This window comes from Phoxinus phoxinus (assembly GCF_949152265.1).
Source record: "Phoxinus phoxinus genome assembly, chromosome: 13".
Lineage (NCBI taxonomy): Eukaryota > Metazoa > Chordata > Actinopteri > Cypriniformes > Leuciscidae > Phoxinus > Phoxinus phoxinus.
Window position 1 is genome coordinate 9,658,549 of NC_136888.1, and position 24,969 is coordinate 9,683,517.

Sequence of the window (24,969 nt, forward strand, 5' to 3'; positions counted from 1 at the left end):
TTAAGCTAGTAATAGGCATGTAACATGTATAACAATGACACTGTAAAATAAAGTGTTTTAAAATATATACGATAATTAATAGATTAAAATAACATGATAACAAGTAACAGTTTGCAATATCAAGAAGCAAAAAGGTTTGGTTAAACGGAAGCTGATCAGACGCTCTTCTCACGGGTTAGGTAAATATTTTTCGCGACATTGGCTAAACCTAAAACAAATTGTGTCAAGTTAATATTTACTTACTCACTGCATTATTTAATAGTGTAATGATTGAGGGCTTTGCACGTGCAGTTGTTTCCCCGTGTCCACCCCTCCCACTGGAGCCGCACAGCGTCATCATTGGCTCGCAGTCCGTCAGTGCGAGTCTGTGCACGAGCAAACACTGCGCGCTCATTCATCACATCCAGCATGACCAGTCACTAGCGGACTTCTGACTGTTGATATGGGGCAAAATCATTTCAAATTATTTTTGAAGAGTTTGTGGCTGCTCTTTCTTATTGTGGAACACGTTAAACCTGGTAAGTGCACTTATTTTTTTTACTGGAGCTAAAAATATCTAAAAATATGGAAATCGAGGCTAGTTCATCATGTGTAGCCTATGTATTTAAAATAATTTGTATTTGTATATGAAACACGTAGCCTACAATGTAATGCTATCAGAAAGTTTTAGATGAAGTATTGAGTGTTAGTGTATCTGAATTCACCAAATGCAACATGTTCCTGGATCAACATCTTTGTCATCAATCAACCAATCAGATTTGAGGGACAAGTTTACAGATTATGTGAAGTCTAGGCTTACAGTCATGGTTATGTGATTCTACATCAGTGTTATTTACCTGTCACTTCCCTCTGATTTTAGGGTCATTTGTTATGGATGGGGTTAGGACTAACGAACATGTCTTTGGCAATCTGTGGATGATGGGCTTGAAATGCATAATAACATTTAAACATGTTTTTTTTTTGTACAACAGTCAACATATAGGCTAGCATATTTTAAGACAAGACACCCTATGTGAATAGGGTAATAAAATGTTTTTTGTTTTTTTAAACACTAATAGATATCACCATACTTCCCCAGATGATTGATTACGCATTGCAAAAAAAAAAATGTATTATAAGTTTTCTGTAATGTTATGTTTAAATATGCAATTGAGGTGTTATCTAATTAAATATGCACTCATTTGCATACATTTCTAGAATAAAATCTGAACATTGGATGAAGTCAGTTGTTGTTGACATATCGACATATTAGAGTCAAAATACTGTCAACAGCCAGAAAAAAAATTACTATTTTGTTTAGGTATTAAATGTATAAAATCAGGCTAATTATGAACAAACCCCATATGTAAAAAACCTTCAGCCAATGAATAAAAACGAACATTTGGTGTCTAAAAGCTGCTGAAGTGGAGATTTCTGGCTTATTGCAGGAGAAATGTTTTTTATTTTTTTTTATTTTTTTGAGAAAACAGCCTTTAATGATATTGCAATTGAAATCTTCAGACGCAAATAGATAGAGTGCTCTAAAAGATACGCTTAAAAGTGTATTTTGGATGTTTTCTTTCAACCAGTCCAAAAAAAGAAGCAGCATAAAATCTCAAAATTTGACGGGTGCATGATTTATTTTTTTAGTTTTTTAGTTTCTCACCTTAATTCTGTCCATAGGGGGAAAAAAATTAACAAGCTAAAAATCTGTATATGCATATCCAGTGGGAATAGAAATTCGGAAATTATTATTATAATTTTTTTCAAATGAATGCAACAAAGAGGCGTTTTCAGATTATTGATATTATTTAGATTATATTCTCTCTTTTTTTTTTACCTTGTGGTATTTACCATTCAATACATGTGTGTTTGCATTGCATTGTTTCCTGTCCATGTGTGACTTCACTCTTCTTTCCATTTAGACTCTAATATGAAGTTTCCACCCTCTGTACTAAGAAAAAACACACACATCACAAATCACTGGCCGGCTGGATTAATTCGAGCTGACTGCAGTGATTAAGGAACAAACAGTAATTACAGCGAGGAGGCGGCTCTGCTCGGCCAGTCTTTTCTTTTACCCAGCCACAACTTCAGCCTATTCAGTGTTGCTCATCTCATCCTCCACAGAACCTTTCCAACACATTTATCAGACACTTTCTAATCTATTACAGAGCTGAATGAATCAGTTATCACTAATAAAATAAAGTGCATGATCAAGATCTTGAGGAATCTCTCTCTCTGTCTATGAATGTCTCTTGCAGCGCTATCAGATGGTTGGATCCATGCGCATGCAGAAGACAAACTCTTTAAGAAACTCTTCCTCGGTTACAATAAGTGGTCCAGACCTGTGCAGAACATCAGTGATGTTGTCATCGTCAAGTTTGGCCTCTCGATCGCCCAGCTTATTGATGTGGTAAGTTGATATTTTGCATGTTTTCTCTGCTTGAATCTTGTCTCGGTCGTGATGAGTGGCAAATTTAAAGCATCAATGCACGAAGACCATCTTACAAATGCAAGTCATTTTTGGCCATATTTACCGTTAACAAGAGCTTCACATATTCTGATGGAAATGTGCGGTTGCTAGGGACTCCAGGAATGGCTCGAGTCCCACTTTAATGGAAGTCTGTGGGATTTATCCATCTACCAGACCGAATTTTGATGCTAACTTCATCCTCTGATATTCTACAGGATGAGAAGAATCAAATGATGACGACAAACGTTTGGCTGAAACAGGTGACCGTCATAATCATAATTATAGTCTGTTATAGTCATAATTATGAGATAAAAAGTCATAAAATGAGATAAAATCGTAAATCGATAAGTCAAAATTATGAGATAAACTCTAAAAAATTCTGGGTTGTTTTAACCCAAATCTGGGTCAAATATGGACTAACCCAACAGTTGGGTTAACATTTTTAATAAAAAAAATTGTCCATATTTGACCCAAATTTGGGTTGAAACAACCCAGCATTTTTTAGAGTGATGATATACCAAGTCATAATTCTAAGATTAAATGTCATAATTATGAGATAAAATGTTCAAATTATGACATCCCGTCATATTATGAGATAAAAAGTTGAAATTATGATGTCATAATTATGATATAAAGTCAAAATTACAACATACAAAGTCGTAATTATAATATTAAATGTCATAATTATGATAAAACATCAAAATGATGATATCCCATCAAATTATGAGATAAAAAAGAATTATGAGATAAAAAGTTGAAATTATGACAAGTCATAATTGTGATATAAAGTCAAAATTACAACATATTAAATCGTAATTATAAGATTAAATGTCATAATTATGATAAAACATCCAAATGATAACATCCCATCATATTATGAGATAAAAAAAATAATTATGAGATAAAAAGTTGAAATTATGACAAGTCATAATTGTGATACAACGTCAAAATTACATACATACACGTCAAAATAAAAAATAATGAAAAAGTCGAAATTATGATATACTAAATCATTGTAATTTGTAAGATTAAATGTCATAACTATGATAAAAAGTCAAAATTTAATCAAGTAACTGATGAACAGGTGGTTATGTTAAATAACCATTTTTGAATTTTGAAGAATCGCATGCTAATAAGGCGGCATGTGACTTGACCTCACTTTGCAAAATCAACACATCAATAAATGCACTTTCTTTAAAATAATTTTAAATATAAAGTTGGACATATATAGTAATTATGGTAACTCTTTATAATAAGGTTTTACTTGTTAACATTAGTTAACTCTTAGCCTTTTTAGTAGCTCAAATGACCCTCCCTGTAACTCAAACAGTGAAGCACAGAAGTGCCAAGATCATGGGTTTGATTCCCAGGGAAAGCAACCACTGATAACATGCTTTGGATCCTGCAGGAATGGAACGATTATAAACTGCGCTGGAACCCCTCAGAGTTCGATAATGTGACGTCTATTAGAGTCCCGTCAGAGATGATTTGGGTCCCTGACATCGTCTTATACAATAAGTAAGTAATTATGTATATTTCTAAAAATTTTGTGACACACATGACATATGCAGGAAGATTAGTCGAGGTGGTCCTGGGTATTCGGACATTAAAGGTTACGGTTCAACTAACAGTGTCCTGTTAAAACTAGAAGAAAGAGGGTGGTCCATGTCTTAATGGCTCTATTAATATCTGTAGCCCTTAGATCCAGCGCTCTGGTGTTTCTGTAACGTTAATATGTGAAATTAAACAGACATGGCGTGAAATAAGATGTTAAGCACTGCTGTAGTTGATTAAAAAAAGGTGCATGTTTTAATCTCCTAATAAAATGTCAAATGACTATTGTCTATTTTTGGAAACACCAGGTCTGTTTTTATCTAGGAGGCAAATTTGATCTCGACAGACAGAAATTGAGGTGCTCTTGCATCATCAGGCCTGGAGCAAACGCTAAAAAAAATTGATGTAGATATTTGAAGTAATTATTGCAATTGTCATGGAACATCTTCCTAGAGGCATAAAGAAAGTTTCTACCCCAGATACATCAAAGACACTTCCTAATTCATCCATATTTTAAAGAAAGCACTTTTAAAAGGCTCATATCGTACTTTCTGTGGCTCATTTATAATGTTAACAGATATTTAAAGGGGTGGTTGATTATGATTTCACTTTTCTAACTTTAGTTAGTGTGTAATGTTGCTGTTTGAGCATAAATAACATCTGCAAAGTTACAACGCTCAAAGTTCAAAGAAATTGCTTTTTAAGGACTACAACAAACGGCTGGTAGGGACTACACGTCATTCCTCCCAGGCTAGTGACATCACCAACCCTAGAATTTACATAAACCGCCCCCTGAACAACATTTATAGCTAATCAATGACTAGAAGATAACTACTGTACACATAATACATTAATCAACTGACCATTTAGAAATGTCCTGTTGCTTCTACATGCCACTTCTTCTTGAGTCTCTCCATCATTGTCTGACTCTGGTTTGAATATAAAAGGCTAAAAGTTTTTTAAATTGTGCACAGTTAGTGCAAGCTGTTGTAGCTCCGCCCCCTGTGCCGGGAGCTGCACTCATTTGCATTTAAAGGAACAGACACAAAACGGTGTGTTTTTGATCACCCTCAAAAAGTGACAATTTTAACATGCTATATAAAAATATCTGTGGGGTATTTTGAGCTGAAACTTCACACACACACTCTGGGGACATCAGAGACTTATTTTATGAACTATTTTATAGACTTATCTTATAGAAAAGGGCATTACACCACCCCTTTAAGTTTTTATGGCCCTTTTAATCCAACATGCAATTTTCTTTCTTTCTTTCTTTCTTTCTTTCTTTCTTTCTTTCTTTCTTTCTTTCTTTCTTTCTTTCTTTCTTTCTTTCTTTCTTTCTTTTGCTGAGACTTAGATCGTTTCTTTTACTCGGCAATGATTAAATTGGTCAAAAGTGACAGCCAAGACACTAATAATGTTACAAAATATTTCTATTTAAAATAAATGCTGTTCTTTTGTACTTCTTATTCATCAAGGAATCCTGAAAAAATGAAACATAAGGTATACATTTTTACATTGAGTATCAAATCAGCACATTACCGGTAGATTGATTTCTGAAGGATCAAAGATGATGTAATGATGCGGAAAATTCTGCTTTGATCACAGGAAAAAACTACATTTTAAAATATAATCAAAAATAGAAAACGGTTATGTCACATTGAAATCATTTTTCACAATATTTCTGGTTTTACTGAATTTTTTATCAAATAAATGTCCGCCTTAGTGAAAAAAAAGTAAATAACACTTTACAAGTTAACATGAACTAAGAATGAACAATACATCTACAGCATTTAAATAATCTAATATTCATTTACAAATACATTATTAAAATCAAAGGTTGTATTTGTTAACATTAGTTAATGCACTGTGAACTAACATGAACAAACAATGAACTGTATTTTCATTAACTAACATGAACTAATATAGTAACAAATGTATTGCTCATGTTAGTTAACACATAACTAATGTTAACTAATGAACCCTATTGTAAAGTCCCCCAGCTCTTGAGCAGTAGTGTAAACTGGTGTGGTTTTGTGTACAGTGCGGATGGCGAGTTCGCAGTGACCCACATGACCAAAGCGCACCTGTTCCACACGGGAAGGGTGAGCTGGGTTCCTCCCGCCATCTACAAGAGCTCCTGCAGCATCGACGTCACCTTCTTCCCGTTCGACCAACAGAACTGCAAGATGAAGTTCGGCTCCTGGACCTACGACAAGGCCAAGATTGACCTGGAGCAGATCGAGAACACCGTGGACTTGAAGGACTACTGGGAGAGTGGCGAATGGGCAATCGTCAACGCCGTGGGAACCTACAACACCAAGAAATACGACTGTTGTCACGAGATCTACCCGGACATCACCTACTTCTTCATCATCCGCCGCCTGCCTCTCTTCTACACCATCAACCTCATCATCCCCTGCTTGCTGATTTCCTGTTTGACCGTGCTGGTGTTTTACCTGCCATCGGACTGTGGAGAAAAGATCACGTTGTGTATTTCCGTCCTCCTCTCCCTCACCGTTTTCCTATTGCTCATCACTGAAATCATTCCCTCGACGTCTCTGGTCATTCCTCTCATCGGAGAGTACCTGCTCTTCACCATGATATTTGTCACCCTCTCCATAGTCATCACCGTTTTTGTGCTCAATGTGCACCATCGATCGCCCAGCACCCATAAAATGCCCAGTTGGGTTCATTCGGTGTTCCTGGACCTCATTCCCCGCTGGCTCTTCATGAGACGCCCAGAACCCGAGCTGAAGCACCGCAGCAAAGCCAACCTCGGCACATCTAAAAGCTGGCTTCAGCAGGAGAGCGACGTGGACGGGCAGGACCGCCAGGACGTGGGGTTCGGGGTGGGGATGGGGATATCCACGTCCATCTCGTCCCCATCCGCCACGTCTCTGCTTCTGTCCGACTCGGAGCCTCTACTCCAGAAGTACGAGCTCCGGCAGTTAGGGCACGTGATGAACCTGTGCCAGCGTCCAGCGAAGCTCACGAACCTCGTGTCAGACCCCGGCCCCAGCTTCTCACCGTGTGTCCTGAAGGCCCTGGATGGGGTGCGCTACATCGCTGATCACCTGCACGCGGAGAATGAAGACTTTTCAGTGAGTCTTCAGTCATGCAGACTTGAGGGATTGTGGAAGCCCCTTTATGACACATAAGAAAAAATCAGACGCGCGTGAATCATAATAGAAAGTCGTAATTATAGATATAAAGTCTATTTATAAATGTATAGATAAAAAGCCATAAAATGAGATAAAATTGGAAATTGACATGACAAAGTTATGAGATAAAGTCGAGATTATGATGTACTAAGTCATACTTATAAGATGAAATGCCACAATTATGAGATAAAATGTCAAAATTATGACATCCTGTCATACTATGAGTCAGATAAAAGGTTGTAATTATGAGATAAAAAGTTGAAATTACAACATGCTAAATCATAATTCTAAAATGAAATGTCGTAATTATGATAAAACATCAAAATTATGACATCCCATCATATTATGAGATAAAAAAAAATCATAATTATGATATCAAAATTACAACATACTTAGCCATAATTATAATATAAAAGGTCATCAAATTAGATACAATTGGAAATTGAGATGTCAAAATTATGAGAAAGTCGAAATTATGATATACTAAATTATAATAATAATATTAATATTAAATGTCATAATTATGATAAAAAGTGAAAATTACAACATACTAATTCATGATTATAATTTAGTAAAAAAAAAGAGAAAATTGGAAATTGACATCAAAATGATGAGATAGTCGAAATTATGATATACTAAGTCATACTTATAAGATTAAATGTCATAATATGAGATAAAATGTCAAAATTATGACATACCGTCATATTATGAGATAAAAGGTTGTCATTATGAGATAAAAAGTTTAAATTATGATGCCATAATTATGATATAGTCAAAATTACGACATGCTAAATCCTAATTATAAGATTAAATGTCGTAATTATGATCAAACATCAAAATTATGACATCGCATCATATTATGAGATAAAAAAGTCATAATTATGATATCAAAATTACGGTACAACATACTAAGTCATAAGCATAATATAAAAAGTCATTAAATTAGATACAATTGGAAATTGAGATGTCTAAATTATGAGAAAGTCGAAATTATGATATACTAAATAATAATAATAAGATTGAATGTCATAATTATGTGAAAATTACAACATACTAATTCATGATTATAATTTAGTAAAAAAATTGGAAATTGACGTCAAAATTGAGTTAGTCGAAATTATGATATACTAAATCATAATAAGATAAAATGTTATAACTGTGATAAAATGTGAAAAGTACGACATAAGTCATAATATAGTCAAAATGAGAAAAGTTGATGGATACACCAAGTCAGCATTTTAAGATTAAATGTTATAATTAGGATAAAATGCCTCAAAAGTCATATGAGATAAAAAGTTGTTATTATGACTTAGTTTAAATTGATAAAATAGTTAAAATCATGGGATGTCATAATTATGACATCTTAAATATAATTTAGAGATAAAAATGTCACAATTATGACACAAAAAGTCATAATGAGATAAAAAGTAATAAATATGAGATCAAATGTCAAAATTATGATGTCCTAGGTTATATTATGAGATAAAAAGTTTAAATTATGACAGTGTCAAAATTACGACATCCAAAGTCATAATTATAAGACAAAAAAAGAGATTAGGTTTAAAATAAGAAACAAAGTCCGATATAAAGTTGCACTTATGAGAAATAAAGTAATAAAATAAAGAAAGAAAAAGTTGTAATAGTGAGATATAGTCTTGATTTATAGATATCGTTGCAGTTACTAGAGATAAAATTGCAGTTACGACAAAAATGTTGACAATAAAAGCAGTGCCCTCATAAAAACAAAAGTCCAAAGTGTAAACAGGCTGATTGAAAAAGAGCAAAGCCCTTAGTGTGAATATTGTTTCTCCAGCAGATAAACAGATGTGCCTCCACTGACCTCGTTACACTGTCCAGTCTTCCTGCTCTGAGCACTTTTGAACCGCACTGTGTTTGCTTTTTGACAGGTCAAGGAGGACTGGAAATACGTGGGAATGGTGATTGATCGCATCTTTCTGTGGATGTTCATCATCGTGTGCCTGCTGGGGACGGTCGGCCTCTTCTTACCTCCCTGGATATCAGGAATGATCTAAGAGCCGTGATACACACCAACATCAAGAGCTCGGACAAACACTTGAAGCCAAGGCCTTTTACAGGGACCATTAGAAAGATGGAAAACATTGTAATATATATAAAAGGTCGTTTTTTTCCTCTCTTCCTTTGATGTAAGATATCCGCCTGTTCAGGGAATATTTGAGGACACAATTCATTGTTACAATGCAGAAAACACTGAATGCCCTGACATTTAGCACTATCAAACTGCACCCGAGTCCTGCCGTTTCCATGCATAAAGAGCGGGGCCGTCACCGCCGCAATATGCAAAATTAACCTTTGGGAAAGAGGCAAACGCGTATGTGACCCTGATGGGTGGCAGTTCAATTCAGTTCACTCTTTACCCTTTATCCAACTGTTCAACGAATCGTAGATTGCATTTCGTGCCGCTTTCAACAGCAATTATCTCCAAGGTCAGAAGGCAACTATTTATTTAGAACTTTTTTTTTGAAGTCTTTGAAAACACAATGCTTTTGATATTGGGAAGGTCGTGTAATTACGCAAGACGGGTCTGTGGTCCATGCGGGTCAAATGGGACCTGGGAGGAAAAATGACATTTACTATTTGAAATTCTGCTCGTCCAACTGAACTAAAACACTATTTTGAAGTAACATGAAGAGCAATTGAAGCCAAACTAGGATCTGGCTTTATCTGCCGAAATCGAGAATGAATCGTGACATTAAAATGTCTCCGTTTGACTTCATAATTAATGTAAGTGAGACTATCTGCCAGTCATATCCCTTAATGGCTCTATTTTACAGTTGAGAAAAAAGTCCCTGACAGACTAATGATAAATGAGACGACATGAGCGCTGTCGCCCTCTGCTGATGATTGAGAACTCCCACTATCATGAAAACACAGAAATAAACAATTCAATTGAAATTATGATATACTAAATCATAATTAAAAGATGAAATGTCATACTTATGATAAAGTAAAAATTAAAAAACATACTAAGTCATGATTATAATAATTTCATAAAATGAGATATAAATGAACAATTCAATTGAAATAATTAAAAAGGTAATTTGATCAAGGGCAAAAACGTTAAACATTAAGGTAAAAGATTTATTACAATATTTAATTGATCCTATCTACATGAAACAAATTAAAAAGTGAACTTTCAATTATTTGAAATATATTACAAATTGGATTTTTAATTTAAGTCTGAATTTCTGGAGGCAATGAAAACTGTACTTTTGTGATTCTAAATCAGTTGTACTTTATAGAAATGCTAATTGTATTGATGTTTATTAAACATATGTGTAAAGTTTAGAGGATTAAATAAGTTAATGCTCTGAAATGACAAAACTGCAAAACGTCTGTATTTATTTCCTTCCCCAAACTCTGCAGATTACAATCGTACATTTGTGAAAATATATCTGAAAACATTCAACATGGAAAGCACTGCTTTCATTACCTTTCGAAAGCATAAATAAAGCGAGATGTGCCAGGTCATTTACAATGAAATTCATCCTCTAGCTTTCACATTGGATAAAACCCCCCGTTTGACATCCACTCAGGGATCAGGTCTAGGGTGTGGCGGATTTGGCTATATTGGCTCGTACTCTGGCCTGGTCCACAGCGTCCAGGAGGTTCTTGGAGTCCATGGCCAGCGTGTGAGCGGCCGTCAGCATCTGTTTCTTACACTCGTCCTTCAGAGACGTGACGGCGTTCTGCTGAGCCAGACGCATCTTACTTATCAGCTCGGCCAGATCTTTATTCAGCAGCTTCTGAGTTCCTTCAATCTGAGGAGCAGAGAGGAGCCAGAACAGTATTTTATACTGCATTTAAGTGCATTCTGGGTAAAACCATCTATGAGGTTTCGTTAAAAATAGCTCACTAACCCAGCTAACAAAACATTTTCAATGAACGTTTTGCTAATGTTCCCATTAAGTTGTAAAAACTTTATTTTCTGGATGTTCTCTGAAAGTTAAAAATGTAAAGTTAAAGGGATAGTTCACTTTGAAATTAATTTTTGATATGTTTTAGCTTACCTCAAGGGCATCCAAGATGTAGGTGTCTTTGTTTCCACAGTATTTTAAATTTTGATATTTTTAGGTCAAACCGTTGTTGTCTGACGGTCATATCATGCAGGTCTATGGGGTCCACCTCAAAGAGCATGCACAGAGAAGTCCAAATTAAACATGACTTAATGACTCGTAAATGTAAGTACACATTGATGGCCTAAGACACGAAACGAGCGGTTTGTGTGAGAAAACGAACAGTATTTATATCGTTTTTACCTCTTGTAACACAGCCACGTCCAAAGTGATCTGAGGGCGCGAGCGCATCCTGGTGTGTGACGTGTGCGCAGACTGGTGCATAGATGTATACACTAGATATCGCCTTGGCTACGGCAGTTCATTGGAACGAATGTCTTTAATGCGACATCTAGTGTATATATATCTATGCACCAGTCTGCGTACACGTCACACAGAAGGAAGCGCCCGCCCTCAGAGTATTTGGACGTGACTGTGTTACAAGAGGTAAAAACGACATAATACTGTTCGTTTTCTCACACAAACCGCTCGTTTCGTGTCTTAGGCCATCAATGTGTACTTACATTTACGAGTCATTAAATCATGTTTAATTTTGACTTCTCTGTGCATGCTCTTTGAGGTGGACCCCATAGACCTTCATGATATGACTGTCAGACAACAACGGTTTGACCCTAAAATATAAAAATTGAAAAAACTGTGGAAACAAAGACACCTACATCTTGGATGCCCTTGAGGTAAGCTAAAACATATCAAAAATTTATTTCAAAGTGAACTATCCCTTTAAAGGCGCTATACGTAGAATTCAGAAACCCTTGTTTTTAGCGACACCGGTGGCTGTTAAGTGAACTGCAGCCAGCAACTTCTTGCTCGTGCTCGCATTCATGCACACATAACATGTACAGAATGGCTCTTTATCTTGAACAGTGTATAAGCATTCATTTCATGTGTCATTGAACGAAAGAGAGGCTCTTGGGAGCAAGCGTAAACGGCAAAAACATCCCGAGTCCTTCACATAGAAATCAGTCTACAGGCTTTCATAGACGAGCTATAAAGTTGGGAAAGGTTTCGTTACAAGCTGTTCACACATTGGCAATAGAAAAAGAGATTAATACATGGAAATTCTTCCATACAGTACAACCCCTTTAATTTGATCATTTTGTAAAAAGTATAAGAACGTTACTATCTTCCGAAACAAAAATATTTCCGAAAAAACGTTCCATGAATGTATAAATACAAGTCAAAATTATGAGGTAAAGTCGAAATTATGATATACTAAGTCTTAATTATAAGATTAAATGTCATAATTATAAGATAAAATGTCAAAATTATGATATTCCGTCAGATTATGAGATAAAAAGTAATTATGATATAGAGGTGAAACTCGAAAAATTTTAATATCGTGCAAAAGTTAATTTATTTCAGTGATTCAACTTAAAAGGTGAAACTAATATATTATAGACTCATTACATGCAAAGTGAGATATTTTAAGCCTTTATTTGTTATAATTTTTATGATTATGGCTTATAGCTTATGAAACCCTTTTCACAATATTCTAATTTTGAATTTGGGGTTTTTATAAGCTGTAAGTCATAATCATCAAAATTATAACAAATAAAGGCTTGAAATATCGCACTTTGCATGTAATGAGTCTATAATAACATATACGTTTCACCTTTTAAGTTGAATTACTGAAATTAACTTTTGCACGATATTCTAATTTTTCGAGTTTCAGCTGAAGTCAAAATTACGGCATGCTAATTCCTAATTATAAGATTAAATGTCATAATTATGATATAAAGTCAAAATTATGAAATACTAAGTCATAATTATAAGATTAAATGTCATAATAATAAAATGATGACATCCCGTCATATTTTCAGATAAAAAGTTGTAATTATGAGAATAAAAATTGAAATGATGTTTTTGGGCTAACATTTTCAGAACAAAATAAAAAGACCAGATAACTTTTACCGAATGCTCTATTACCATTTCTGAAGGACTGTTCGCTTGTACTTGTACCAATCCAGAACGTTCTGAGAATGTTCTCTGTTAGCTGGGAAGTCACTATATTTTCTAAATCCTTTACCTCCGTTCTGATGGAGTCATGTAAAGACGGGAGGATGTCGTCCACACTGCGGATCAGACTGCGCAACGTCATTCCTACCGACTGCAAAATAAGACAATAATGACCTTGTCAAACAGAAACAGAAACACAACTCCAAACCTTAAGCATGAAGCATAAATGACCAGAAATAAGATATTCAAAGTTGACCTACCTTCACCACATTGACGTACTCTGAGGCTGGTAACGTGTTGACATCGTTCTTCAGCTGTACCACGACCTTCACCATCTCCATGACGTTATTGTAGACCATGTCATCTGTGCGATCCAGTTCTGCTGTGGGAGCCGGCTATGATGGTCAGAATCAATCGGTGTTAATATGTGTAGCAAAACATTGCAAATATTGTTTTTAATAAAGATTTTATCAGAAGAAATTGCATTGTGGTTTAAACCATGTCAGTGTTATTTGAGTTACTTTTAATTTTAATTTGAGTCATTTTGTGTTTTTGTTATTGTTATTAAATATTTCTATTTAGCTTTTATTTATATTAAGCCCTATTTGGACAGGACTAGTTTTCTAAATGACGTTTGAGATATTTTTATTATTATTGCGAATATTATTGATACTTGTTCATCATTGTGTCAGTGTTTTATTCACTGAATTTAGCTAGCTTATTTGCACGAAGAACAACAGTGACGAAGCGCGTTTGTCCGTTTAGGGCTACTGTAGAAGTTGGCTATTTCAATGTAAGGGGACCCGCGGTGTATGTAGATAGAAATGGCTCATTCTATGGTAATAAAAACATAAGTTCATTAAGTAAAGGTCTTTATACCCCACTGAAAACATAGTTATGTATATGATATTGCATTTCTGTCAACAGATCCTCCTAAATATTACACAATGCACCTTTAACTAATATTAACAAATACAACCTTTGATTTTAATAATGTATCAGTAAATGTTGAAATTAATATTAACTAAGATTAATAAATGCTGTAGAATTATAGTTCATTCTTAGTTCACGTTAACTAATGTTAACTTATTAACCTTATTGTAAAGTGTTACAATTTTATTATTTACTTTTTTCTGCGGATAACATCTACATTGAAACGAAATGAAAGCATGTGAAAGATTGGTGTGCAAACGGTAACTTGGGTAGGTAAAAAACACATGAGAAGCGTTAGTATAATACAGTATTGTTTATAAATATAGTTTATTTATGGTTTTAGTTTTTGTTCCTATATTAACCCTGATCTATGTATGTTTCACTTCTTTAAAAAAAAAGTCATCAGTCTCTCTATTTGATTTAGTCCTTACTCTCATTTGGTGGTGCTGACCAAAGCTCCTGCATAGCTCGGAGACAGAAGGTTTCATTTCAACTTCACCAAGGCTGAAGTCTAAAGATATGTGGTGAGGGAATCGTCCCTCATCCTCTTTCTACTGACCCATTATCAAGGTGAGCTCAAAAGGCCCAAAGCTCATCAGGTTTTAGTCACAGAGCTCCCAGTAAAACCCGTCGCTTTGATTGCTGCTATCTGCTCGTCTGCAAACTTCCAAAGGACGGCTGACACCTTTACTCAGCGGCTTCAAAAAGAGATCAGAAGTCTCTTCTGCCCTTCAACCCCGTCCCTAACCGCATTAAGACTGCAATTACCTGAGCGGACACCCGCGGGGGCTTCTCTGGGGGACCCTGGACATGATCTGAGAGCCAAACAGAAAAAAAAAAAAAAAGTGTGACAACATAGAAGAAGCTTTACTATGGATCCTATAAGTTATCATTAAGATTGTGACAGTATAAGTGTTGGTTACTGAAATATTACTTATTAAACTAATAGATCAGGAATATTTAGTCACGTCAAACCAGAGGTGCATCCAAAAACAGTGTTGTCAGTGTTAACTAAAACGAAAAACCATTCAAAATCTTAAAGTAATTTACAGGAGTGACAACTGCATTCTATATCTGAACTCACGCACGTACATTTTCAGGACTCACAAACGCATTCTCGGAAAAAGGTGCTGTGAATTCACCTGACTGTACAACAAGTTGTCTGTCGTATCATGCAGTGCGAGAGAGACGCTGTGCGCTGCACAAACGCATGTAACCGTGTGTTTTCATGGGTTTTCATGTGTGGTTTCAGTCTCCTGTCAGTTTTGTGCCATGCTCTTACCCACGATTCAAATGCTACACTCTCCACCCAAATACAAATGCTCCTGTCGTTTAAAAGTGCAGTAAGTGATTTCAGAGAAAAGCTGTTGAAAGCGGATCGGACCGAGCAGCACAACACACTTGTAGCCAATCAGCAGTAGGGGATGTCTCACTCATGATGGGGGAGGAGAGAGAGTGTGAGCCAATCAGCAGTAGGGGGCGTGTCACATGATGGGGGAGAGAGAGAGTGAGCAAGAGGGAGGATTTAAGAAAGACTGTAGAAAGAGAGATGGCTGCGAGACATTACAAAAGATGTCTGATAGAAGCGAAAAAGAGACAGATAAAGAGACATTCACTCTTGCATTGTGTGTTCGTGCATTTTGGAGGCGGAGCAATGAAGGGAGGGGCGTGTTTGTTTGTGTTGGTTTCAAATATCAGCAGTGTTTCTCAGAAATCGCTTACTGCACCTTTAACCCTCTCATCGCGTAGCGGTAAAAAATTACAGATTTTTTTTATTTCAATTAAATGAAGGCACTATATTTAAGTTGGAATAATGTTTTTTATTTAATATATTGTATTTTTAAGAGATTTTATGGTATTAAATTATATTTATGGAAAAGTTATAATCCATTTATTTCCTGTTAACTAATTTATGAGCATAGACCTGAAAAAGAAATTTCCAATCTAAACTTTTATAAATCTTTAATGCTTTGGAGCATAGACTTAAGCTTGATCTCTTTTTAAAGAAGACAGATTAGGTAGATAATTGCTAAAGTTTAAACAAGTTTAAAAAGTGACACTAAAAAAAGTTATAGAAGTTTAAGTATAATATTATGAAAAATGCACAAAAATACAAAAATATAAAATTGTATATATATATATATATATATATATATATATATATATATATATATATATATATATATATATATATACACACACACACACAATTCAAAAACTATTTTTGAGCAATTTTCATCATTTTCATTTCCATATTTCCAAAACAAGTTGAACTTTCAGTAATATTTTGTTTTGGCGCAGTACCAAATGTTTCCACTAGATCAGAACAATGCAAGTGTGACTATTTTTTTCAGAACCATTTAATCTTTTCGAATAATGTCCATGATGCAACTTAAATTTTGCTGTTCATCTCTATCATTTTACTTCAGAAGACTTGAAAACACAATAGCATACAATAGTGAAATAGTAATTGTGTGTTAAAATGAACTGACCTTGGCTTGTCTCGTTTTCTGACATCTAAAATAGAGAAGAATATGTAAGCAGTCTATAAGAGTAGAAGACAACGGTCATGTGATGAAGACAGTATAAAAGAGACTAATATATTACCACTTTTGCCTTTGTGTCATCATTGGCAGACGGATCCTGAAAGAGAAACGGAGAAACATGAAGATGACCCTAAAGTCAACATGAAATGCTGTTCAACCTGATTAACTTTCATGATGTACGCATTTCAAGAGAAACAAGACAAAATATAGCACAGAAATACATGCAGAAAGGAAACGTCAGCCAAAAAGGAAAGACGTTTCAGTTCAGCAAGTCGTTAGACTTTTATGAAAGATTAGAAATGCTAATATTGTTTTCTTTGGAATTTACATTTATGTATTTGGCAGACGCTTTTATCCAAAGCGACTTATGTGCATAATATCATGAACATCATGTAAACATGATCAATTTGAACAAGTTAACCTTCTTTAACAGTCTTTTTAAGCTTTGCTAAGCAAACATTTGAATTGTTTCATTGTCGATAAGAAGGTTTATACTGTAACTGAAAGACACTTCTTTCATTTCTGTTTTAATTAAACATGACAGTAGAGAAAGAACGTTTTGCTTAACGTTCACATGAAAAAGTTATTTCTGAAAGTTCTGTGAGCGTTCAACATTCTTGGTTATGCAAACGTTAAAGTCCTCCAATAATTTTATCCCTCAATAATTGTATCCCTTAAAACTCATCTTTGATCACCAAAATGACATATTTAAACGATTTAAATTATTTGATTTTCACCACAGGGGGGCGAAAACAGTCCATTTGATCATTCTGCAGATATGGGAATGTTACTTTTGAATGTTCTCTGAAACAAGTACGGTAGTAACATTAAAAAAGTGTTAGACAAATGTCCAACTAAAACGTTTTAGTTCATGAATGATGTTTTTATGCCGTTTTGAGAACAGTATTAAAGAACAGATGACTTTCTAATAACGTTACTGGAAGAACATTTGTTCATAACTTTGAGAGAACCTTGCCAGGACATTAGCCAAAGTTCTGAGAAGGTTCCCTGTTGGCTGGGACGGCTCTGACGAGAGACACTATTGATAACTTACCAGAAGCTTCTCTTCTTTCTCCAGCCACTTGTTGTCCTCCAGCATTTCCTGTTTCTGCCTCCTTAAAGTTTCCTGGACACGCTGCCTGTCCAGTTCCCACAGCCGCTGGGCGTCTTCTTTACTGCTGGGCTCAGGAAAACCACGATCCTTCACAAACACAAACACTCACTCAGTTTTGCAGCTTTTATTCCATGTCTGTCTGACTAAGTCCATCAATATGCTAATAGTACTTTTATAGATGTCTTTAAAATAAAAAGTACTTCTTGCACCAGTGCTGTTATCGTTGACTAAAAGAAAAAAAAAAATTTATACTAGAAATATTATTACATATATTTTTAATTATTAATATTAGTAAAAATGGTTTTCAGTAATTAAAATAAAGCTGAAATAAAATAATATCAATATGACATCAAAAATTGTCATATGACATTTATTGAGAAATCTGATGTACAAATTTATTGGTCGACTGGATGGTTCTCAGAATGGTATTATTAAGTTACTGGTAAATCCTAGTGAAAGTGTTGTGCGATACCAGTCACAGCTGTGGAAGCACTGGTATAACTGTCTTTTATAATTGGTAATTGTTTGGTTGTTGTTGTGTTGTTGTTGTTGTGTTTTTTTTGTGTGTTTTTTTTTGTTTGTTTTTTTGTTTTAATGGTTTTCTAATGGACCTTGAGTCTGTCAATAAAGTTGAACTGAACTGAACTGAAAAAAAGCTTGAAAACCTAAAAATCGGAAATTAGACTAAACTGAAATAAAATAAGTAAAAAAATGATTAAAAATGAAATAAATATAAATTCAACCTAAATTTAAAAATAGATAAAAATATAAAATACGAAAATAAAAAACTAGTAAAAATGACAAAAGCACATAAGAAAATGTATAAAACGAGAAAAAAATTCTAAATATCAATAAACACTATAAAGGTATATAAACAATTCTAAAATAGCACTCTCTTGGACTACACCAATTTTTGTCAAAAAGCATTCCTGTAGCTCAAACAGTTCATAGAACTAGCAACGCCAAAGTCAGGGAGTGCAAAAACTGATAGAAATATATATCTATATATATCTTAAATAGAATGTAATATGTGCCAAATACATAAATATAGATGCATGAAGTCCAATCAAATGCTGAATAGGAATGTCCCTCCCTCTGAGTGAGTAATAAATACAGAACCACCTGCTTCCGACAAGCATCAGCATGAAGCAAATCATAGTTCTTCTGCATCTTCTGTTGCGGTAACATTCATACATTATTTCCTCTCCCGACCATAAGTAGGTCGCAAAGGAAGTGGCTGAAATTGATTCATTGCGAAAGTCTATGGCACAAGCTGTCGTGGGTGTTTTTTTCAAGGCTGTGACATCAACTAAAGGCAGTTTGTTACTGTGCATACATGGGATGATTTTTTCCCCAGCTGAATTTCCTGTTTTAATAGGAAATACATCAACACAGGAAAGAAAAGCATAGCTTAGCATAGATCACTGAATCTGATTAGACCGTTAGCATCTCTCTCAAAAAAATGACCAAAGAGTTTCGATATTTTTCCTATTTAAAACTTGACCCTTCTGAAAGTTACATCGTGTACTAAGAGCGACAGAAAATGAAAATTTGCGATTTTCTAGGCCAATATGACTAGGAACTATACTCTCATTCCTGCGTAATAATCAAGGAACTGTGCTGCTGTACCATTGGTGCAGCAGGCGCAATGATTATATCATGGTACGGCAGCAGTTCCTTGATTATTACGCAGGAATGAGAGTATAGTTCGCAACTTTTCATTTTCTGTTGGTCTTAGTACACGATGTAACTACAGAAGAGTCAAGTTTTAAATAGGAAAAATATCGAAACTCTTTGGTCATTTTTTTGAGAGAGATGCTAACGGTCTAATCAGATTCAATGATCTATGCTAAGCTATGCTAAAAGTGCTACCGCCAGACCCGGAGATCGGCTGAATGGATTTGAAAACGGTAAAGCTCAACTGTTTAACTCCAGGGGAGTTGGAAAATGAGTCTATTTTCCAAAAAAAAGTGGAGTGTTCCTTTAAATCAAGAAACATTTACTTAGTAAGCAAAAATGACATGATTTTAAGGCTTGTTTTCTGTAAAAAATATATGAATATTAAATGAGTTTAAGCTTAAAGGGATACTCCACTTTTTTTGGAAATAGGCTCATTTTACAACTCCCCCAGAGTTAAACAGTTGAGTTTTACCGTTTTCGAATCCATTCAGCCGATCTCTGGGTCTGACGGTAGCACTTTTAGCAAAGCTTAGCATAGATCATTGAATCTGATGAGTCCAGTAGCATTTCTTTCAAAATGACCAACGAGTTTCAATATTTTTCCTATTTAAAACTTGACTCTTCCGTAGTTAAACCGTGTACTAAGATTGACGCAAAATGAAAAGTTGGGATTTTCCAAGCCTATATGGCTAGGAACTACTCTCATTCCGGCGTAAGAATCAAGGAACTGTGCGGCCGTACCATGGGTGCAGCAGCGTAATGATATGACGAAGCACTTGCCGTCAACAAACCAACGTGACAACCTGCTTGCACAGGGAGCGTGCCTTAGCATGGAGACATTTGTGAGAGGCGATATAGATGCCATTTACTTTGGTGCTGATCCCAAACCGTATTTATTTGGAAACCTAATTTGCCGCCTAAAAACTACAAAAACTTAGTCCCGGTCATGTTGGAAGTTACCGAGCTGGGGACTATTTTCAGGTGCTTCGTCATATCATTACGCTGCTGCACCCATGGTACGGCCGCACAGCTCCTTGATTCTTACGCCGGAATGAGAGAAGTTCCTAGTCATAGGCTTGGAAAATCGCAACTTTTCATTTTGCGTCAATCTTAGTACACGGTTTAACTACAGAGGAGTCAAGTTTTAAATAGGAAAAATATTGAAACTCGTTGGTCATTTTGAAAAAAATGCTACTGGACTCATCAGAATCAATGATCTATGCTAAGCTATGCTAAAAGTGGTACCGTCAGACCCGGAGTTCGGCTGAATGGATTGGAAAACGGTAAAACTCAACTGTTTAACTCTGGGGGAGTTGTAAAATGAGCCTATTTCCAAAAAAAGAGGAGTGTTCCTTTAAAAGAAGAAGAATTGTCTGCCAATGGGGTCAGAAAAATAAAATGTTATTTTAAAGCCAGCTAAAAGGGAACGTTCTCAGAACTTTCTGTATATATCTGGCAAGGTTCTCTCAAAGTTATGAACAAACATTATTCCAGTAATATTCATTTTTTAGAAAACAAGACGCAATTTCTGATGTTATTTTGCTTCTGAAGTAAATGTATCAAGATTTAAGAATGTTAGGATATTTGTACTGGAAAAAAATGATGTTTTGCAGTGAGATGATCTAGGACACACAGGAGCAGTGTGTTTGCAGTACTGAAGGCAGGTGGCGCTCTTACCCCCATACTGCCACGGCGAGGGGACAGCGGCAGGGTCAGCGTGAGCGCGAAACGCCAGTCAGGCGGGCTGGAGAGGACGGGCGAGCTAATGCGCAGAGACTCGGGCAGCTGCAAAGTTGGTCGCATGAGCAAGAACACACACACACACACACACACACACACACACAAGCAAAACTAAACCACACACTAAAACATATTCACACAATGACATGCATAACATGGCGGTTTCAAGCACAAATGCAGAAAAGCAGGCCAAAACCACACGTACTGGAAATGGTGTGACATGACCTAGATAGACGTGACCAACATAAAGCTGTTTATAGTTAGTCTACCTATTTTAAATGCATCACCCACAGAGTAAAACACAGGTCAGGAGTTTCTCTTTCATTGCTCAGGAGACAAAATGGATCTCTAAGTTATGTTTTGTTTCAGTATTAACATGGTCTCAGATGGTTCTCTCAAAATGTATTTGAAATATATACAAATAAAGCTATAAATTGTGGGACAATTTGATGAGAAAAGTTTGAGTTCATAGTGAGAATATGAGACTACGAGGAGATCTCTTCTGAAACACTGGAGGAGTCTTTTCTCTGGAGAAACGTGTGAGGAGCAAAAGTCTCTCCTTTTTATTTATTGCCGTCTATGAGAATGAAATGAGACCTATGGACCTGCATTTCAAACATTACAATGCAAATCTACTTATAACTACAAAGTTGTGTGCAGTTAAAGCAACTACAGACAGTATAGGAGGAAAAAATCACCTGCCAATGTAGTTGTGGATTGAGAGTGTTGAAACCAGATGGTTTTATTCTTGATGGCTTTTCATAAAACAAGAATGGAGATGAACAGAAAAATTATATGATATGCTAAATAGTATGTTAAATCCTACAAGAATAAGCGTATGAGAGAAATAGAGAGTGAAAAGACAGACACCTTCGGTGGAGCGTCATGAAACTGCTTTATGCTTATGGAGCGGGTTCTGGCTCTCAGCTCGTCCACCTCCATTTCCTTCTCCATTTTATGAACATCACTGTGGGAAGCCAACATAAAACACTTGATGATTTTTACTCCTATTATATATTATTATTAACATTTTTATTTGATCATTTTTAATACGCATTTATATATTTTTTACATTTTTTGTTTTATTTGTAATATATTTTTGTATTATTATTATTATATATTTGAATTTTTGTATATATTATTTTTCCGACCACTTATAGTCAGTATGATTTACATGTTTATTTAAAATTTTAATACAACTTTTAACATTAAAATTTTATAATGTTTAATATTTGTATATAATTTTAATAGATTTTATTATTACTTATATCGTTCACGTTTGTTCACGTTCATGTTGTTACAACATAGCACTGTTAGAATAAAAAAAGATTTTACTGGCCAACTGGCGATTGGCACGGTTTCATATACTCGGCAACGGCGAATTTTACTCGCATTTGGCGATTGGCGAGTGTTTAATTTTTGGGCCCTGGTTACCTCTGTTCTTTGATGAACATTAATGGCAGACAGCATTAGTGGCTGCTGTCACTTTGAGACCTGCCGCTGCTGCACATGACACGGATCTCACACGCACCTCATTTTCTCACAACTCTTTATGTTCATTTAAGACATTTTGAAAGAGAACTCGATTTTGGCAAGTCTGTGCACGCGATACTGGCACTCGTCTTTCTGTGCGTCGTGTATGTGTGTGTGTGTGTGTGTCAGGACATTCACAGACAGGGCGTTCTCTTTTGTCATGCCGGGCTTGAATGGTTTAAAAGCATTTGCATGAATAAGAGCGTGATCATATAATGTAACACTAGCCAAAGGATAACAGAAAAAACGGACGCTGCGTTAATTGCTATAATAATTTTACACAGTATATATACATTATTTTAGAATTTGTTTTATTTTATTAGTGCTTGCATTTCAATTTTATTCTTTTTATTATATATAAATATATACACACACCGGTATGCACTTTAAAAAAAAATCACATAAAATCAGTTTTATTTGGGTTAAAATTAGACCCGTTTTGAGCTCTGAAATGTGTACATTTGAATCCGTTAATAGGGGTGGGTATTGGCAAGGACTTCACGATACGATACGCATCACGATACATGGATCACGATACGATTTCATCACGATACATCACAATACGATAAATATTGCGATATTGCACACAGTTAACTAAAAATGTAAAACCAAAATAAAATACAAGTTACGGTGTGCCATCTGAGTAGTCTTACATCAGATCACATTGATAAATCAGCAGAATAATTGAGTCAAAACAATATAATACAAAATTTCCTTTCCAATTAATTTTTTAGCTGCCATAACAAAATAGACTTGAACTTTTAACAATGGACACATTAAAAACGTTTAAATAAAGTGCATTAGATATTTAAAACTAAATTAAAGTGTAGTGCACAGTTATGGTAAGTTAACTCACTGAGGTTATGTGGGGCTGAGCTTGAATAAAAAAATAAAAAATGGAAATAAAGTGCAGATACTCAGGTACTGTCCATGTATACAATGAAGTGAAATATGCAGCTTTCACTACCGAAATTGGCGCTCTATGGTGCCCGCCCACGGCCACACCCAGGACAGCAAGTTGAAGGAAACTAATGCCTGGTTCTATGGCGTTATTTTCCTGTCAAATGTCGAGAGCACATTATTGTAGCGCGAAAGTACATTAATATAATGCGCGAGCGCGAATCTCTCTGCTCGCGCACGAAATATGATGCGCGAGCGCGAATCTCTCTGCTCGCGCGCGGAATATAATGTACCGAGCGCGAATCCCGCGCGCGCGCTCTCAGATACACGCTGCTCTTGTAAGAATGATCTCTGGGCTCGCTCAGAGAATTTGCCTGCACTTAAAACCTGTTCAGTGCCATCGCCAATCTCTCCTCTTCGCTTAAAGTAAGCGTATGTGCTTAGACTGTGACCCGTGCGTTCGCGCATGCCTAAGTGTACTCTTCTCTTCCATTTCTTTCTCTTTGCTCTTGGCATAAACGCTGTCAAAACGGCAACAACCAATCATAAATAGGCTTCAACGGCTGACCAATGAAAACGCGACATCGTACATGGAATCTTATTGGTTGATATTGAACCGCACATGGAATAAGTTCAATCAAGACAAGCCGAGATGGATCCGCGGAATCGACGAGTTTTATTTGTTTTGATGTTAAATATGTCAAATGTATCTTAGAAATGTCTGGGAAGAGGGCGATTGGATTATTTTACATATAAATGAATGACCTAGACTGTCTATCTGCACAATATGTTTTGTAAAAATTGGTAGGCTACTCCAGACTCTAAAGTTATCTGAAAGGAAATGTTACAGGGCTGGATTTCCCGAAACCTTCTTTAAATTATACCTTAAACTAAAGCTATATCTAACGTTAATACGTGTTTCCCGAAACGTTCTTATTTAAGTATAACTTTATAACATTTTACTAACATTCGTTAGTAAGGTTGGTCTGGACCACTCTTAGCTATAGGATACCTTATCACTGTGATAGGCTATATATGAATATAATTCTGAAGCTGTAGGCTAACACACCCAGTGTTCAATTAGGATTATGGCAAAGAATAAATTATGCAAAGATTCACTGCTAAATTCAAATGTGCTTTTGCACTGAACCAGAGACAAAGGCGCTCAACTCTTGTCATATTTCATACACATATCTATTTTTTTCTATTCTACTAGTAGTAACTACGTGGTGGTGGGGTACTTACGTGTTACTTACATTCTTATATGTATATGTATAAA

General features: G+C 35.5%; 2 protein-coding genes across 6 annotated transcripts in view; one reads left to right on the plus strand and one right to left on the minus strand.

The window, feature by feature from the left end:
* The first annotated feature begins 359 nt into the window (after positions 1-359).
* chrna2a (cholinergic receptor, nicotinic, alpha 2a (neuronal)) lies at positions 360-10,579 on the plus strand. The gene is made up of 6 exons (XM_079633541.1): positions 360-518; positions 2,244-2,395; positions 2,671-2,715; positions 3,864-3,973; positions 6,054-7,113; positions 9,081-10,579. Exons 1-6 carry the CDS (start codon positions 443-445, stop codon positions 9,204-9,206), a joined length of 1,569 nt encoding a protein of 522 aa, XP_079489667.1. The 5' UTR covers positions 360-442; the 3' UTR covers positions 9,207-10,579.
* ptk2ba (protein tyrosine kinase 2 beta, a) overlaps positions 8,813-24,969 on the minus strand; it is a 49,224-nt gene continuing 33,067 nt past the window's right edge. For 3 of the 5 annotated variants that reach the window (XM_079633537.1, XM_079633538.1, XM_079633536.1), the window contains 10 exons: positions 22,128-22,224; positions 21,956-22,012; positions 21,195-21,302; positions 17,778-17,924; positions 16,785-16,820; positions 16,670-16,694; positions 14,946-14,992; positions 13,505-13,639; positions 13,315-13,395; positions 10,275-10,973 (listed from right to left, as the gene is read on the minus strand). In XM_079633537.1, coding sequence (XP_079489663.1) covers positions 10,758-10,973; positions 13,315-13,395; positions 13,505-13,639; positions 14,946-14,992; positions 16,670-16,694; positions 16,785-16,820; positions 17,778-17,924; positions 21,195-21,302; positions 21,956-22,012; positions 22,128-22,224 — 949 coding nt within the window. In that variant the 3' untranslated portion in view covers positions 10,275-10,757. Of the gene's footprint in view, positions 10,974-13,314; positions 13,396-13,504; positions 13,640-14,945; positions 14,993-16,669; positions 16,695-16,784; positions 16,821-17,777; positions 17,925-21,194; positions 21,303-21,955; positions 22,013-22,127; positions 22,225-24,969 lie in introns of all 5 variants that reach the window. The other 2 variants (XM_079633540.1, XM_079633539.1) reach the window with 1 other exon arrangement.